Genomic DNA, 18,967 nt, shown 5'->3' with positions numbered 1-18,967 from the left:
ACAAAAACATTTACAGACAAAATAAGAAGAATTTGCTACCAAGATGTTAAAAATAGGGCTGGGGTTATAGCTCAGTGGTACAGTGCTTGCCTAGCACGTATGAGGCACTGGGTTGGATTCCCAGCACCATATAAAAATAAATAAATAAAATAAAGATATTGTGTCCATCTACAACTTTTTTTTTTTTTTTAGTACCAGGGATTAAACTCAGGGGCATTCAACCACTGAACCACATCCCAGCCCTTTTTTTGTATTTTATTTAGAGACATGGTCTCATTGAATTGCTTAGGGCCTCCTAAATTGCTGATGCTGGCTTTGAATTTGTGATCCTCCTGCCTCAGCCTCCTGAGCAGCTGGGATTATAGGTATATGCCACCATGCCTAGCTCTAAAAAAAATTTCAAAAAAGATGTTAAAAATAATTGTTTTGGGGTTTATAGTCGAGTTGGGGTTTATAGGATTTTTTTCCCTACCATTTGTATTTCATATTTTTTACAGTAAACATGTATTACATGATCTATTTTTATTCATGGTTTTACTCTCTATGGTTTCAGTTACCTATAGTCAACTGAGGTCTGAAAATATTAAATAGAAAATTCCAGAAATAAACTATTCACAAGTTTTAAATAACTTTTATTATAGTGTATTTTTTTTATTATAGTGTATCACTATAATTGTTCTGTTTTATTATTAGTGATTGTTAACTAATCACTTGTTGTACCTAATCTATGAATTAAATAAATTTATAAATTATCATAGGTCTATTTGGATAAGAAAAACACACAGTGTATATAGGGTTCAGTACTATCTGAGTTTTCAGATATCCACTGGGGGGTCTTGGAATGTATCTCTAATGCATAAAGGGGTACTACTTTACTTCTTAAATATAGGAAAAATAAGTAATTTATGTGTGTGTGTGTGTGTGTGTGTGCGTGCGCGCACGTGCGGTGAACATGTATGTGTGTGTTTGTTACCAGGGATTGAATCCAGGGGCACTTAACCACTGAGCCACATCCCCAGCACTTTTTTATATTTTATTAAAGACAGGGTCTCATTGAGTTGCTTTGGTCCTCATTAAGTTTCTGAGGCTGGCTTTGCACTTGTGATCCTCCTGCCTCAGCCACCCTCAAGTTACTGGGATTATAGGCATAAGCCACTGAGCCTGGCAATAATTTATATTTTTAAAGGGACAGTCAGCCCTTATCTTTAATTCATAGGATTGGACACTAAAACCAGAATACATTTACAAGGGGATATAGCAGAAATGGCTGTATTTAGAGAAAAAAACTCCTTACAGAATGAATTCCTGTCTCCTAAAAGACACCTGAGAAGTGCTATGAACAAGCCCCAAGCAGTGCTGCCATGGGCATCTGGGGAGAGGGGCTTTCCCCTGTTGAGGAGTGAGTCTGGTGGACCCCTATGGCAATGCATCTTCTGTTTACCTTTTGTACAAATCCAGTGACATTGGCTTATTTCACCTTTATTTGTCAGGCCCCTTCTTCTCAAGTACCCTTTTCCCCTTAACTTCCTGGCTCTTATTTAGCAAAGGGCCAGAGAAAGTACCATTTCCTCCATGCAGAGTCTTCTGCTGACTGACCCTGCCCTGCATCCACTGGGGTGACTGTCATTCCTGGAATAGGGCTCACACTGTGCTATAGTTGTCGTAGGTTTTTCCCACTCTCTTGCCCATCTCAGAGTGAGCTTCTTTAGGCCTTGCATTTGTCCTGTCACCACCAGAGCTCAGCAAGGACATGGTCCTGGAAGGCATCAAGGTTTGAGGAAATTATTGCTATTAACAAAGTGCCTATATTTATGTCTACATCCAGTGAGTGCTAGAGCAACGTTAATCATACACGGAGCAGCATCCACTGAGACCTATTGTGTAAAAGGCACTGCAGTGAGTGTTCAGGGTGCCCGGTCCTGATTCTCAGAACCTTTTGAGATAAGTACTATCAGTATCTACACTACAACAGATGAGCAAAGTAAGATTACGAGACTATGAGAGATTAATGATTTGCTCATAACTAGCCTTTATAGCTTTAAAGAAACATAAACTTAAGCCCAGATTCCCTAATTCCAAGTTCTATATACTTGTTGTACTGTATTTTAGCCCTAAACAAGACAGAGGCTTCTATTTTTGGCAATATAATAGACTAAATATCTAGAAATCCTCCTGCCAAATACATGAAGGTGATGGGCAGTTTAAGACTCCTTTTGAATAACTGCCTGAGAAAGCAAGAAACTTCCTTTTGAATAACTGCCAGGGACCAGACTCAAAGCAGGAATCTAAGGATTATAAGCAAGAACCAAGATTCTTACTGGGCACCTGCAGACTGTTGCTGATAGAGAGTCCTCTCTGTACATCTCCCTGTTGTGCTGAGGTAGGAAACTGAGATGTTTCCTTTTCTTCTACAGCCCTTTGCTCTTCGCATTCTAGGGGAGGAAGACCTGGAACCTACCCACCCAAGCCATCTGTTCCCACTCAAAGGGTGATAAAATCTTTCTTTCTCAGAACCAAGGTTTTACATTCCAGGATCAAGATCTTATCTTTTTCCAAGAGACAATTTGCTCATATTCCAGAGTAAAAGCAGACTGGGGGTAAAGCACATGCTTAGCAAGAAGGAGGCACCTGGGGTTCAATCTCTAGCACAAGGGAGGCACTGCACCCCGCCCCAACACACACAAACAAAACAACCTTCCCTTTGCCTCAACTTCCTGATTTATTTTGTTTTGTGTTTGCTTTTGCAGTGCATGGGAAACAAACCCAGGAACTTCACAAGTGTTCTACCATTGAGCTACCAGCCCTATCCCAACTTCCATCTCTCCAAGTATGTCCATGGTTTACTATGGTATGTGTATTCCCTTATAGCACTCTATCATTCTCCCCCTCCAAAAGTCATTCTTCTTTGGAGAATCTCTGATTATTTGACTCCTTTTTTAGATTAACAAAGGAAATCAAAACATGAGAAATGAATAAAATTCTCTCAAAAATAACTAGTAGAGTTAAAAAAGAACAAAATAAAACTTTTAATTTTAAACAATATTTAAGTTTATTAAGCAATTTTCTTTTTGGGGGCTAAGGATTGAACCCATGATCTTACAAATATCAGACAAGCACTCTACTACTGAGCTATACCCCCAGGCCCTGTTAAACATATTTTTTAAAGTATTATAAAATGTTTAACTTTCATTACATTCAAGGTTTATACTGCTCCCAAAATTTGCATATAACTAAACTTTCAAATCTGCTAACACCCAATGAAGTCATTTCAGTCTGAATTTTAAGGCATCAATTTCTTCTTGCAAATTTTTCCTGACATGTCCTAAGACAGAATAGAATTTTTGGAAATGAGAAAATATAGAAACTGATCCTAAAGAGAAGATTAGATATTAATCTACTGAAGAGAGAATTAGGAAACTAGAAAATAAATCTGAAGGGATTACCAAGAAAGAATCACAGAGAGACAAAAGAATAGATAACAAGAAAAAGACATGTGGCTGGCTGCAATGAAACATGTCTGAGATAAAACAAAAAGGGCTGGGGATATAGCTCAGTGGGAGAGTGCTTGCCTAACATGTGAGGCCCTGGGTTCAATTCCCAGTATCACCAAAAAAAAAAAAAAAAGNGCCCTGGGTTCAATTCCCAGTATCACAAAAAAAAAAAAAAAAAGAGAGAGAGAGAGAAAGAGATATGAAGGATAAAGTAAGAAGACAAGTGTACCTAATCAGAATTCCAGGAGATAACTAAGATAAAAATGGACACTAACACTCAAAAGAATTATTGCTGAGATCTTTTCTGTGATAGGAAAGACATGAATCCACAGCTTCATGAAGCATGACAAATTGCAAGGAGGACACTTTAAAAACCTGCACGGGTGCCAGGTGCAGTGGTGCATGCCTGTAATCCCAGCAGCTTGGGAGTCTGAAACAGAAAGATCATGAGTTCAAAGCCAGCCTCGGCAACGGCAAGGTGCTAAGCAACTCAGTGAGACCCTGTCTCTAAATAAAATACAAAATAGGGCTGGGGATGTGGCTTAGTTGTCAAGTGCCTCTGAGTTCAATCCCCAGTACCCCTCAACAAAACAAAACCTGCACAATACCTTCATCAGAGGGAAACTACCTCATGCCAAAGATCTAAATGCTGCCAGGAAGAAAAGAGAAATTGCTCACAAAGGAACAGCAGGTAGACTAAAAGCTGGCTTCTAAAGAGCACCTATGGAAGCTGAAAAAAGGGAAATACCACCTTCAAAATGATGAGAAAAAAAATAACAGTCTCAAAATCTATGCCTAGTAACACAGTCTTTCAATGAGGATGAGTTCTATCTCCAATAATAGCAGACTACATTATATAGACAAATCCTCCTATAAAAAAGGTGCTTGATAAAAATAACCCTAACATCATCTTTAAAATGTGAAAGCTGACAAGTTGGTAGACAACTGACAGGGTTAATTCTGGGAGAATCCTGTTCCCAGAGAAGTAATGATAGGATCAGAGCACTAAGGTTGTTTTTTGTCTTAAGGATATTTGTCCATACTAGAAAACCTCAACAACAGCTTCACTGGGTAAGGGGAAAAAACAATCAAAGCCTGCACTTGGCCCAAGAAGAAGAATCATAGAGAAGACCTCCAACCAATCCAAACACATATACATTAAGCTGACACTCCAAAGACTCTACCCTCCGGGCAAGAGAGAAATCAAACAATCTACCCCAACAGTCAACTCTGCAATAATATAGAGAAGCATTTTATAAATGGACAAAGAAGAAAGGGGAAAGAAAAGCAATAAATAAATAAACCTCCCCTGAGAAGTTGTGACCCAGTCCGGTGGGCCAGAGAACCTAAGGCTAAGGTGGTCCCTGGATGATATTGTCCCCACAGGCTCTGATAGAAGCAAATTCAAAATCTCTCTTTGGAATACACATTCTTCTTAGGCCAGTGGGAAATTTCCACAAATAATTTTCCAATAGCAATAACTAGCACACAGTCAAAGGCATTCAAGAAAATAAGAAATCGTAAAAGTGGGGTAGAGGTTGTGGCTCAGTGATAGAGCGTTTATCTAGCACATGAGAGGCCCTGGGTTCGATCCTCAGCACCACATAAAAGTAAATAAATAAAAAAAAGGTATTGTGTCCAACTACAACTAAAAATAAATATTAAAAAAAATTGTAGGGCTGAGGCTGTAGCTCAGTGGCAGAGCACTTACCTAGCATGTGTGAGGCACTGGGTTCAAACCTTAGCACCACATACAAAAATAAATAAAGGCATGCTGCTCATCTATAACTATAAAAAAAAAATGTAGGGGCTGGTATTATGGCTCAGTGGCAGAGCGTTCACCTAGTGCGTGCGAGGCCCTGGGTTCGATCCTCAGCACCACATAAAAATAAATAAAATAAAGGTATTATGTCCAACTACAACTAAAAAATAAATATTAAAAAAACTGTAAAAGTGAATAAGTGGAAAATCCTACAGACTTCAGTCACTGAAAATATCAAAAATTAAATAATTATATTTACCATGTTTAAATAAATAAACAAAAAAAGAAATAACCAGTTTATGTGAGAAAATTATAAGACATAGCACTTTTGAACTAAATAAAACTCCTAGAAACAAACCCTACCCATAATATCCAAAATTAAAAACTTAGTGGATATGATTGATTAGACAAGAAGAAGACAGAATTAGTTAACTAAAAGCAAGATCACAAAGTTATCAAAAATGTATCATAGCCAGACATGGTGGTATATGACTATAATCCCAGTGACTCAGGAGGTTAGCACAAGGAGATCGATCACAAGTTCCAGGCCAGCCTCTGAAACTTAGTGAGACCTTGTCTCAAAATAAAAAGGATTGGGGATGTAGCTCAGTGGTACAGTACCTCTGGGTTCAATCCTTAGTATTGTGTGTGGTGGGGGGTCAGACAAAATGATAGAAAAAATGGAGTGAGAGCCGTAGAGGATTGGTGTGAGGTCTTATGTTAGAATTAAGAAGAATATGAATAAGAGAATGAAAAAAAAATTTATTGAACAGAGAAAGGCTGAAAAATTTCCCCCAAATAATAAAAATTAACAATACACAGGTTCAGCAGAACCAATAAATTCCTAATATGACAAAAAAAAAAGTTTTTACAAATCACATCATTTATAGTGAGACTGCAGGAAAAAAAAAAAAAAAGCTAAAATAAACTTTTTAAAGCAACCACACACAAAAATTACTTTTTTTGTGTTGCTCACAAGAATGTATCTAACAAACTGGGCATGGTGGTGCATACCAGAAATGCTAGCAGCTTGGGAGACTGAGGCAGGAGGATCACAAGAAATCCTGGCTTAAAATAAAAAATAAAAAGGGCTGAGGATAGAGCTCAGTGGTAAAGTGCCCTGGAGATTCAATCTCCACCTGGAGATTTAAAAAAGCATCTCACAGCTCTTCTTCCATAAGGAGCATAACTTACTGAGCCCCTCAGCTGCTAGGCTCTGAAATCTACCACCATGTTTTCATGGAAGCCATGTGTTATTGCCAATCAACTGTGCCTCTGTATACAGCCCCATCTCCTTGATCTTGTAGCTTGCTTCTAAACCACAGACTATGATAAAGGTGAAGAGATTTGCTGACTTAAAATAAATCAAAAGGAGATTATCCTGGGAAGACCTGACCTAATCAGGAGAGCCTTGAAAAACTTTCTGCAATTGACCTTGAGGAAAGAAGTCGCTATATCTTGAGGGTCCTAGGAAGACCCCAATGAAAAAGCCACATGACAATCAACTGTGAGCAGACTCTTGGAGCTGTGGACAGCCACCAGCTTACAACAATGGGATCTCAGTTCTAGAACTTCGTGGAAATGAATTCTGCCCACAGCCATATAAGCTCAGAAGAGGACCCTAAAAAAAAAAAAGCCCAGTCAATAACACCTTGATGAGACCCTGCAAAGGACCTACCCTTGCTAAACCTAGGCACCTGATCCACAGAAACTGTGAGATGATAAATGTGGTTTTTTGTTTGTTTGTTTGTTTGTTTTGGTACTGGGCATTGAACTCAGGGCCACTCAACAACTGAGCCACATCCCCAGCCCTGTTTGGGATTTTATTTAGAGACAGGGTCTCACTGAGTTGCTTAGTACCTCTCTTTTGCTGAGGCTGGCTTTGAACTTGCGATTCTCCTGCCTCAGTCTCCCAAGCCGCTGGGATTACAGGCATGCACCACCACACCCGGCTATGTATGTTATTTTAAGCTATTAATTTTGTGGTCATTTGTTATGCAGCACTAGGAAATCAAAACACTATGCTCTTATGGACTGCTTCCAAGAAAGGACTGAGTGTAACATGAATATTAATACATATCCATTCTTTTGGGGCCAATTTTGGTTCAAGGCCCCCAATAGCCTCGCTGAACATTCCTTATACACATGGCAGTTCTTGCCTTTTGCATGAGAAGAGCTGGAAGATAGTCTGCAGGATCCCTCCAGCCTTACCCTTCCTATTCCTTGACTCAGGGATTTCCCTAATAACATTTTTTGCATATTTAATCCCATCTTGGCATCTGCTTCTTAGAGGATCCAGGCTAACATACTTTCAAGAATGGTAAGTAACCAGGCAGCACAGGCCTGTAATCCCAGTGACTCCAAAGGCTGAGTCACGAGGATCCCAAGTTCAAGGCCAGCCTCAGCAACTTAGTGAGGTCCTAAGCAACTAAGAGAAACCCTGTCTCAAAATTAAAAATAAAAAGGCTGGAGATGTAGCTCTGTGGCAAAGCATCCCTGGGTTCAATCCCCAATTAAAAAAAAAAAAAAAAAGGACCAGGCTAATGATTATCTTATTAGTCAAAATGGTGGCTACTTCTAAGGGGTATGAATATGAATTCTTATTCATGTTTAAAAACTTTCCAAAAGTTTTGACCTTTTTAACTTTTATTATAGTCACTGGAAACTTACAGCAAACATCATTCTTCAAAACGAAATGTCAGGAACAACAAGAATGCCCCATTGCTGCCACCAGGGAGGCTTTTTCTTCTTGGTAGACTCAAGGGATTCAGGCATAAATCACCCAGAGGACACTTATGTGACTTTGACTTTTTTTTTTCAAAGCAGTTTTACGGATTATAATAACATATATATATTTATTTATTTATTTATTTATAGTTGTTGATGGGCCTTTATTTTACTTATTTATGTGTGGCACTGAGAAAAGAACTCAGTGCCTCACACATGCTAGGCAAGCACTCAACCACTGAGCTACAACCCCAGCCCTGATTATAATTTAAAATCCACAAAATCTACTATTTTAACTAAACAATTTGGTGATTTTTCTTAAGTTTACAGAATTGTGCCACCATCATCACCATCCTATTTTAGAAATGCTGCATCACCAACCCCCCAGCTCCCTGGGGCCTATTTGCAATTACTTCCCACTCTCTCCTCAAAGCAACCGCTGTTCTGCTTTCTGTCTTTATAGATGTGACTGTTCTGGACATTTCATGTGAATGAAATCATTTAATAATGTGGTCTTTGTGACTGACTTCTTTCACTCAGCATGTTTGAGGCTTATCCATGTTGTAGTACATATCAGCACTCCGTTTCTTTTTATTGCTAGGTAATTTTCCATTGTATGGATGGATGTACCACATTTTATGTATCCATTCACCAGTTGACAGTGTTTTCGTTATTTCCAGCTTTTGGCTATTATGAATAATGCTGCTAGGAACATATGCATATAACTCTTTGGATGTACATATGCTTTCATTTCTTGTGGGTAGATACCTAGGAACAGAACTGCTAAGTCCTGTAATAAAATTCATGTTTAGGATTGGAGATGGGAGCTCAGTGGTAGAGCTCTTGCCTAGCATGTGTGAGCCTTGTGTTCAATTCACCTGTACCACAAACAAAAAAACAAACACCCTGATATTTAACTTTTTTGTGGTTTTTGTTTTTTGTTTCATTTAAAATTTTATTTTATTTTTTTATATGTTTCAACTTTTTTTAGGAAACTGTCAAACTGGCTGTATCATTTCACATTTTCACCAGTAATGTATGAGTTCAAGCCTATATGACTTTTAAAAGAATAACATACACTTTGTTGATTACTGGGGATTAAACCTGGGGAATCCCAGCTTTTTTTCGTGTTTTATTTTGAGACAGAACTTCACTAGGGTGCTAAGGCTGGCCTCAAATTTGTGATTCTGGGCCCAGAATGGTGGAGCTTGTCTGTAGTCCTACTGGCTCAGGAGCCTGAGGCAGTAGGATCGTGAATTCAAAGCCAGCCTCAGCAACTTAGAGAAGTGCTAAGCAATTCAGTGATACCCGGTCTCTAAATAAATGTGGAAGGCACTGGGTTTGATCCTTAGCACTACATAAAAATAAAATAGAGGTATAATGTCCATCTACAACTAAAAAGAAAATTTTAAAAAACAATAACAAATAAGGGCTAGGGGGCTGGGACTGTAGCTCAGTGATAGAGTGCCCACCTTGCACGTGTGAAGCACTGGGTTTGATCCTTAGCACCACATAAAAATAAATAAAGATAGTGTCCAACTATAACTAAAAAAAAATTAAAAAAAAAAAAAAAAGGGCTAGGAATGTGGCTCAGTGGTTAAGTGCCACTGAGTTCAATCCCGGGTACCAAAAAAAAAAAAAAATTGTGATCCTTGGGGCTGGGGGTGTGGCATGTGTGAGGCCCTGGGTTCAATCCTCAGCACCACATAAAATAAAATACATAAATTAAATAAAGGTGTTGTGTCCATCTACAACTTAAAAGAAAATTGTGATCGTCCTTTCAGGTGAGCACCACCCTGTCTGGCTGTAAGAGCATTTTTATAGTAAGAATTCCATTTGTTTTCTAGTCCTGAGAACTGAACATGCTAGGCAAGCATTCTACCACTGACCTACATTCCTAGCCCTTATTTTGAGTCTGGGTCTATGTTGTCCAGGCTGGTATAGAACTTGCAATCCTCCTGCCTCAGCCTCCCAAAGTCACTGGAATTACAGGTGTGGGCCACTGTACCTGGCTTTATTTGTATTTTTATTTTAAGACATAGTCTAAGTTGCCCAGGATGGCCTTGAACTTATGATCCTTGTACCTCAACCTCCCAAGTATCTGGGATTACAGGTATGCACCACCATGCCTAGCTAAAGATGTTTATCCTTATTTTTTCTATGTTATAAGGGCTCACAATTTAATATTAACTAAAGAGAAAGACAGGGTGAGAGAGAAAACACAAGTAATTTCAACTCTGTAAAGAAAAAAAACTGCCCCAGGAAAAAAGGCTGGAAGGAAATAAACTAAAATATACATTATTGTTGCCTTAAGGGAATAAGTTTATAAGTTAACTTTTTTATTCATATTATTTAGTTCTGACTGAATTTGCATATATTAATATATTTATTTTCAAAATAAGTAGAAAACTAAAGATGGAGGAGGGAGAGAGTGGGAGGGAAAGGTTGGCCAGGAAAGGAAAGGAGCCCTTTGACTTGATCATCTCACCTCAAAAAGGAGACTGAATGCATCCTCCTCCTGACTTGTGAGGTGGACTGACAAGCCCTTAATGAAGACCCCCTGAGGATTTTCCACAATGGTCATTGGTGTGACTGAAGGTCCAACATAGGGCAGAGTAGACAGGAGATCAAACAGGCTCTCATTATAGATTTCCAAGTAGGAAACACGCACAGTGATGGCATGTGTGGGGCGCTCTTCGATCATCCTAAAAACCTAGATGGGAGATTGGACAGCAGTCACCAAGGGCAGAACTCCAAGAACCAGGGTCGCTCTTACCTCAGGAGAGAAGATCAAAAAGTATAAGACAATTCTTGTCCTCAAGGAATTCATCATAATCTAACTGGCATGATGTTCATCATCAATAATTATTATGATTAGTCCAATGGGTGATATTAATTATCATCTTATAGTTGTTTGAAGCATGACTTCCTGATTGGCTAACCCTCATCTAGTCCCAAGAATTAGAGGCATGATGAGTGAAAAAGATTCTGAAGTGAAGATCTCTTACATATGGTATTCTCTATATCTACACACCTCTTTTCTATCTATTATTTAATTTCATCCTCACAAATCCCCTATGGGAGGCAGGCAAGAGCAATTCCCATTTATGGAAAGTTCCATGCATTAAAATTTTCCATAGTCACTCTGATAATAAGGATAGAGGCAAAGCCAGAATTCAGCTTCCTTAATTCCTAATATCCTCCCCAGCATGACTTTGGACTAGTCTTTTCCCCCTCTTAAGTTTCTTTTCTTTCTTTCTTTTTTTTTGGTTGGGGATTAAACCCAGGGCCTTGTACATGCTAGGCAAGCACTCCATTACTGAGCTACACCCTCAGTCACAGTACCTTAATTTTTTTCCTTATTAAATAGAGAATTGGGCTGATAATCCTCAAGTCTCACTTTTTCTAAGAGGTTAGACTTGAGATGTTCAAAATGATAGATAGTAACCACAGATGGCTGTTGTACACTTGAAATGTTGCTAATGCAAATGAATTTAATTTAAAATTTTATGTAAATTAAATTTTAAAACTTATTTCATTTATCAGTAAACTTTTAAGTATGTTTGTAACAACTTTAGTATGTAAATCTACTTCTTCTCTTTTTTCTTCTTCTTTTTTTTTTTTTGGATTAAACCCAGGGGTGTTTAACCACTGAGCCCTTTTTATTTCTTTTTATTTTGAGACAAGATCTCTAAGATAAAAAAAAAATCTCACTAAATTGCTGGCGCTGGCCTTGTACTTGCTTCCTGCCCCACTGAGATTATAGACAATGCCACCACACCCAGCTAAATCTACTTTTTCAACTCGAAATTTTACAAAATGTGAATACAGGTATTTCTGACTAATACTTAGTGCCTAAATTGAAAGGTACTCCCCAAGTATAAAATATACATCAACTTTCAAAGACTTATTAATAGAAAAATAATGTGAACTATTTCAATAACTTTTATACTAATTACATTTGGAAATTATATTTTGAATATACCAAGTTAAGTTATATTGCTAAAATTAAGCCAAGAATGGTGACACTTGCATGTAATCCCAAGCGATTTGGGAGGCTGAGACAAGAAGATTGCAGGTTTAAGGCCAGCCTTTGGAATTTAACAAGATCTTGTCTCAAAATAAAAAACAAAAAGGGGTGGGGATGTAGCTCAGTAGTAAAGACCCCCTGGGTTCCATCCCCAGTACAATATAAAAAATTATATTGTTAAAATTATTTTCACACAAGGCGTAGTTGGCACACATATTGGTACTCCCAGCTACTCAGGAGGCTGATGCAGGAGGATCACAAAGTCAAGGCCAACCTGGGCAACTTAGGGAGACCCCTCTCTGAAAATAAAATTAAAAAGGGCTGGGTGTCACATTCCATGACTAAAACTTAAGGTCCCTCCAGGTGAACCTGGCTGGCACGAAATAATCACACAGAGACAGAGAAATACTTTTCCTTTGGGTGTTACGACGGCTCCTACGACGGCTCCTCTGACCTTAGGGGTCCGTGGAAAGACAGAGAGGAGCATGTGCTGAACCCTTTTATTGGGGAGAAGCCATTCAATTGAGGCAAGGGGTCAGGTTTCAGGGGGTTGAGTCTAGTTTCGTGATGTCAGCTGTCAGCAGACTGACTGACATCTAGGAAGGCCATGACCATCTCATGAGCTGTGTGGGGATCATAAGCAGAGCGAGGCCCGCCTAAACAGAGGGGCAACGTCGGTTCAGTCCACTTTGTGCACTCAGTGCTCATGGTTCACACACACACAGCCCATGGCTGGCTTGCCACATCTCCATGTTCTCATGGCTCAAGGCTAAGGGGTGCTTGATTCCTATGTGGCAACTCCCAACTGCTGGGGATATAGTTCAGCAGTACAGTGCTTTCCTACATGTGTGAGGCCCTGGGTTCAAACACCAATATCCCCCAAATAAGTAAAATTTCACCTATTTATTTTTTAAATGTAGCTACTAGAAAACTCAAAATTGCATATGTGACTTACATGATATTCCTATTAGGTGGCACTGGACTATACAACTGAAGACTGAGATGCTGAGATACCGAAGCTTTAGATGGTTTATATACTAGGATATCTATACTTCTCATAGGACAAGGCTGTCAAACCACAAGATGCTTTAGTGGGAAGGTTTTTTGCTTCCTCCTCCAAACATAGTCTTCACAGAACCCAGGCTAGCAGGCCCCAAAGGAAGGCCTTTATGCCCTGTCTTCAGTCATACTTCACTAAGCCATAGTTGACACAGTTTTGAAAGCTCAGGTCATGGCTCGCTTCTTGTCTTTGCTTTTTAAAGGCAATGTTGGGTAAAGAAGCCAAAGCCGGCCAGTAAAGTAGCTCTGAAAGAGCCCACATTATACTAGTTAAAACAAGGAAGGACTTTCAAATCCTTAATTACAGAATCACAAACTATTGGAACATGCCTGCTCCCTCTTTTACAAATGAGGAAACAGTGTGGGTGTTTGAACCTCTAGTCTCCTGAGGCCTCTACCCCCTCCCCCCGCCATGTGAATTTATTCTGTCTATAGTACTGGTACCAGTACTGGCTGCAACTCCTCTGAGGGCCAGATCCCATTATTTCTATTAGCTGATCTGAAATTGTCAGCATCTATGGCAGAGAGGGGACCTATGTGACATCCCACCCATGGGCCCACTCTCTACCTGCTGCAGAGCACGAGGGAGGATCCCCCGGTGCTTGTAATTCTCAGTGGCCCCCGTCATGGTGTATGTCTTGCCAGCTCCCGTCTGCCCATAACACATAATGGTACCTGCAAACATTTCAGAACACATCTCAGTGACATCCAGGAAAATAATTCTAAGGACAGTTCTCCCATTCCCCAGCATATCTAGTGCCAAGCAGAACCCTTGTATGAAGGTAGCCAGTGGGAATTGGCCAAAGACATTAGGAATTCCACCATGGAGGAGGATGGGCAAGCAAAGGAGTAGTAAAACTGATGACACATAAACAGTCAAAACATGGGTATCTGCCCTGAATTTGTAGTCCACCCAGTGCTCTAATGTTGTCTGCACCAAGAGATGTTCTGGGCCTAGAGAGGGAGAGAGGGAGCTTCTAGTCCTAGAGCTTCTGAGAACAGGGAGTTTCAGGGAAGTGAAGAGTGGGAACTTTTACTTAAAAGATGAGGAAGGGAACAGGAGCATTAGACTCTCATCCTTCTCTTGCAAGGTCATGAACTGCTTGGGTCTGGGTCTGGCAAGAGTCATCAACTTATCCATAAAAACAAAAAAGGCTTTTAAAATCTCCAGGAAGAGATAGAGTAGAAAGGGCATTTCCTGTCAACATTTGCAGATTCGCACAGGACAAAGAGCTCCTAGTTAGTCCAAGGTCACTTCCAAAAATGGACCATCATTACTGGTCCCTGATCTGGTTCCACTGAATACCCTGAAAGACTTTTCATTTGTACTTTTCACATCCTTTAGGTCTAGCATCACCACCAGGCTCTGAGACATGAACTACGTAGTCACCCTGGGCTCCCATCTGCTCTTGCTTTTTTTTGGCTTGATCCCATCCCAAAGACTGCTTCTGGGTGTTTACACAGCAGACTTGACAGAGCAAGCACTCTACACCACTGATCCCATGTTTTAAGATTAATAAACTTAGACTGAATAAGTTTTTAAAACATTCTTAATAAAGCTGTTTTTACTTTGTTGAGAAAAATCAATCACTGATGAAGCTTTTAGGGATAATATGAATAATTCTATACTGGAATATGAACAGTACAGGGATTACAATAAGTTAGAATAAATGGAAATAGTTTCCAGCAGGTAGCTAAGAGAAAAATGTATAGACTTCATCAAATTGATCATAAAGACATATTGTCAAACTAACATTTTAACAGGATAATAGTTGAACCTCTACAACCTATAAAAAGCCAGGGTCTTCTAATCATCCTATCAAGGTAGGATCCTAGGGCAGTGGGTCAGGCATGCCCACAATGTCATCAAGCAAATAGGAAGTTTTCCACTATTAAGAACATGAAGACAGGGGCTGAGGATGTGGCTCAAGCGGTAGCGCACTCGCCTGGCATGTGTGCGGCCTGGGTTCGATCCTCAGCACCACATACAAACAAAGATGTTGTGTCCGCCGAAAACTAAAAAATAAATATTAAAAAATTCTCTCTCTCTCTCTCTCTCTCTCTCTCAAAAAAAAAAAGTTCAAAAAAAAAAAAAGAACATGGAGACAGGAAAATGAGCCTACAAATGTTAGTGAGTTTATGTTTTATTTTATTCACCATAAAATACTTGTATGTCTTCCTTCAGAAAGTGATCCTCAGGTTCTTAGATAAAAGAACAATTAATTAATTTAATTACCATTATAGCCATCAAGGGCTTGGGAAACCACATCCTTTGCGACTGTCTCATACACCAAGTCCTGAGAGGCATCATGGAGAACCCCATCCAGCTTGAATGACCAGTCTGTTTGCTGGTTATTGACAACTCCTTTCCGGATATCTTTTTTTAAGTGAATATCAATGCTCTAGGAAAACAGAGAGAAAGGAAGGGAGCGAGGGGGAGATGGAGAGGGGGGAATGAGAGAGAAAGAAGGAAGGAAATTATATGTCAGGTACAAAAAAGCCACTGATACCAAAGGCCTGACCTGGAGAAAAACGAGGAAGCAATCTCATTTTGAGGTTGCTAATGAACTTTAGGATGAGCAGGGACTCCCATATAGATGAGATTCTGGATGAACAATTTGGTATAGAAGAAGGAAGCTCCTGCAGGGAGGCCATATCACCCTGTGGAGGAAGATCAGAAGACAAGCACTTCCTAGTTTCAGTGTCTCTCATCCTAGTTTACAGGGTGTGGCTGTTTGGCTCCCCCATCTATGAAATGGAGTCAAACCAATTTATCATGTTCTTTGTAAACAAGACTTAGACATATCCTACAAGTATAGGAGGCCTTGAATTAGGTCAGAGGGAATAGTAATCTTGGTGACAGAAGCCTGGGCTTGAGCCCTGTCACTGGTTAAAAGTGGTAAGGTCTCCCTCAGCTCTGCATTGTGGTAAGCACCTATTTCTACATATATACCATAGCCCAACGTGAGTAATGATGAGGTAGCCACAGAAAAGGCTCTGGGCCTCCCAGACACCGTCAGTCACTCACTGGTATTAGAGGAAACTGAAGGTGCCCAGCCTACTTGTAATCAAGATTTTTAGAAGTATGTATCTTCATTGCAGCCAAAGTGGCAGCAGCTGGCTTAGGAACATACTGGGTAAGGTCAATGCCTCTTAAGAGTCCAAGCTTCTTGATGGGAATTCTGATGTAAAAATTATCTTGCTGAAATTATATACTGGCTGCTCTAATCCAAAAGCTAAGACCTGGCCACGCAGAGAAAAACCAAGACCAAGAAGACAGGTTTGGTTCATACATATATAAAATGCTCTGTGCTTCTATGTTCATTGAAAACACATACTGTAGGGCACATTAAAAAAATATTTATTTTTTTAGTTATAATTGGACACAATATCTTTATTTCATTTATTTATTTTTATGTGGTGCTAAGGATCGAACCCAGGGTCTCACACAGGCGAGGCAAGTGCTCTACCACTGAGCCACAACCTCAGCCCCTATAGGGCACGTTTTATAATGCCACATTTGAGCTCTTTTTTGAATGCTAGAACCTTAAAGTCTTGAGCAGAATGCCCTTGAATTCTTCTTTTAAAAAATGTCTCAATGCTGGCCAGATGGACCTGTACACGTTTTCACATCTAACACTCTCATGCTGTTCTAGGCCTGTCAAAGGCTTCAGAAAGATTCTTAGGACAGTGGTGAAGGTACAGGGTGAATAAATCTTCAGTACTCATGATAAGAGTCTCCCCTACTGCTTGGATAAATTTAACAATAATCAACTCAAATCAACACTCTTTTTTTTTTTCCCTTTTTTTTTTTTTTTTTAGTACCAGCGATTGAACCCAGGGGTGCTTAACCACTGAGCCAAATTCTCCAGCCCTTAGTTGTTGTTTTTTTTTTTTTTAATTTTTATTTTGAGACAGGGTCTTGCTAAGTTGCTAAGGCTAGCCTCAAACTTGTGACCTTCCTGCCTCAGCCTGCCTAGTTGCTGCAATTACAGATATGTACCCCCATGCCTGCTTCAACTCAATGCATTCTTACTATACCCCTGAGAAATTATATAATGGAAGATACGATCACCAGAAAATTTTATGGGTGTGGAAAAATGCAGGGTAAACTTCTTAACAGTAAAATTGTTAATAAAGGACAATTAAAGATGGGAACCTCATAAACTTTCTCATTTAATTTCGATGTTGAGGGCGTGGTTTGGATTTGATGGATCAATTCTGTCCTGGTCCCTAAATAGTTGTTTGGAAATAGGATCCCACTGTAGTGAGGTAGAACAGAGATAGAAGGACCCAGGAAGGCAAAGGCAAACACATTCTACTTACTTTATTGTCATCTCCATATCTGATCATTTCATGAGCAAAGTCATCAGTGGGTTTGACACGGACAAATGCATGAACCTTTTTTCTGGTACCCATCCTAGCTAAAGAGAAGAGGACAATGAAATTTTCAGTAGTCATCATCAAATAACAACTAGAGGAGTCATTCATTTAAGAAGATCCAAAGAGAGTGACCTGCAGCCCATTTTTCCCTATCCCCCTGAGAGCCAATCTTCCTTTTCACCTCTGCCTTTCAATGCCCTCTGGATAGTGCACCGCTCAACAGGTATGTGTACTTCCTGCTTTGAAGGCTGCTTCATCATTTTCTACCACTGACCCAAAAGAGACTGAAATACAAAGAAGAGAGAATATTCCCTTTAGTTGGCCTATTCTAAGCTGTTTCTAGAAATATTCTGCGTAAGATGAGTCTCCTTATGCTTTGCCTCATCTATTATATGCTTGTTATGAAATTCACTAAAAGTAGTTTTTCTTTTTGTAGTACTGGGAACTGAACCAGGAGTACTGGTTCAGTAATATGCCAATTGTTTCTATTTTTTATTTTGAGAAGAACTTATTAAGTTGCCCGGGCTGGCATTGAACTTACCATCCCAGGCTGGCACTGAACTTGCCATCCACCAGCCTCAGCCTCCAGAGTCACTGGAATTACAGATACGCACGACCACACCCTAGTTTTGTTTTTTTCATTAACATACCTTTCGGGCTGGGGATGTGGCTCAGTGGTAGAGTGCTTGCCTAGCATATGTGAGGCACTGGGTTTGATCCCCAGTATCACATAAAAATAAATAAATAAAGGTATTATGTCCATCTACAACTAAATATTTTTTTAAAAAATATACCTTGGGGGCTGGGGATGTGGCTCAAGCGGTAGCGCGCTCGCCTGGCATGCGTGCGGCCCGGGTTCGATCCTCAGCACCACATACAAAAAAACAAAGATGTTGTGCCCGCCGATAACTAAAAAAAAAATAAATAAATATTTTTTAAAAAAAATATACCTTGGGCTGGGGTTGTGGCCTAGTGGTAAAGCACCACATATGAATAAATGAATAAAATAAAGGTCTATCAACAATTAAAAAAACATTTAAAAAATATACCTTGCTTAGGATGCAGCATCCCCTCTACATCTATCAGACTAGCTGGATCAGATTAAGCATACTTCTATGACTAAATGCCCTAGAAGTATACTTAAGCTATTCCATAATCAAACAGTCCATTGAGAGAAAAACCATAGTCCCCTACCTCCTTTTCCTCTCCTAAAACCTAACTACATTCTCATCAATTTCCTTCAGGTAGCCACACATATCTATCTTCCTTCATTTATATTATGACAATTATTATACGTAGAATACAATATTAAACATTTGATGTGGCTGTATGGAATAAGATGGAAGCTTACAGATGAAAGTGATAGTCATTTAGGTAAATGTTCCATAATAGAAAAGACTTTCTTTTTTTTTTTTTTAATTTTTTATTGTTGGCTGTTCAAAACATTACATAGTTCTTGATATATCATATTTCACACTTTGATTCAAGTGGGTTATGAGCTCCCATTTTTACCCC

At 39.4% G+C, this 18,967-nt stretch overlaps 1 protein-coding gene across 6 annotated transcripts in view; it reads right to left on the bottom strand.

The window, feature by feature from the left end:
• Kif9 (kinesin family member 9) overlaps window positions 1–18,967 on the bottom strand; it is a 66,583-nt gene that overhangs the window by 41,516 nt on the left and 6,100 nt on the right. For 5 of the 6 annotated variants that reach the window (XM_048794925.1, XM_048794924.1, XM_048794927.1 and 2 more), the window contains exons 2-5: window positions 17,396–17,493; window positions 15,306–15,471; window positions 13,638–13,744; window positions 10,469–10,693 (exon numbers count right to left, since the gene is read on the bottom strand). In XM_048794925.1, coding sequence (XP_048650882.1) covers window positions 10,469–10,693; window positions 13,638–13,744; window positions 15,306–15,471; window positions 17,396–17,488 — 591 coding nt within the window. In that variant the 5' untranslated portion in view covers window positions 17,489–17,493. Of the gene's footprint in view, window positions 1–10,468; window positions 10,694–13,637; window positions 13,745–15,305; window positions 15,472–17,395; window positions 17,494–18,967 lie in introns of those variants that run through there. The other variant, XM_048794928.1, reaches the window with a different exon arrangement.

This window comes from Marmota marmota, unplaced genomic scaffold, assembly GCF_001458135.2.
Source record: "Marmota marmota marmota unplaced genomic scaffold, marMar, whole genome shotgun sequence".
Lineage (NCBI taxonomy): Eukaryota > Metazoa > Chordata > Mammalia > Rodentia > Sciuridae > Marmota > Marmota marmota.
Note: the sequence above shows the minus strand (reverse complement) of the source record. Positions and strands in the feature narration are given on the sequence as shown.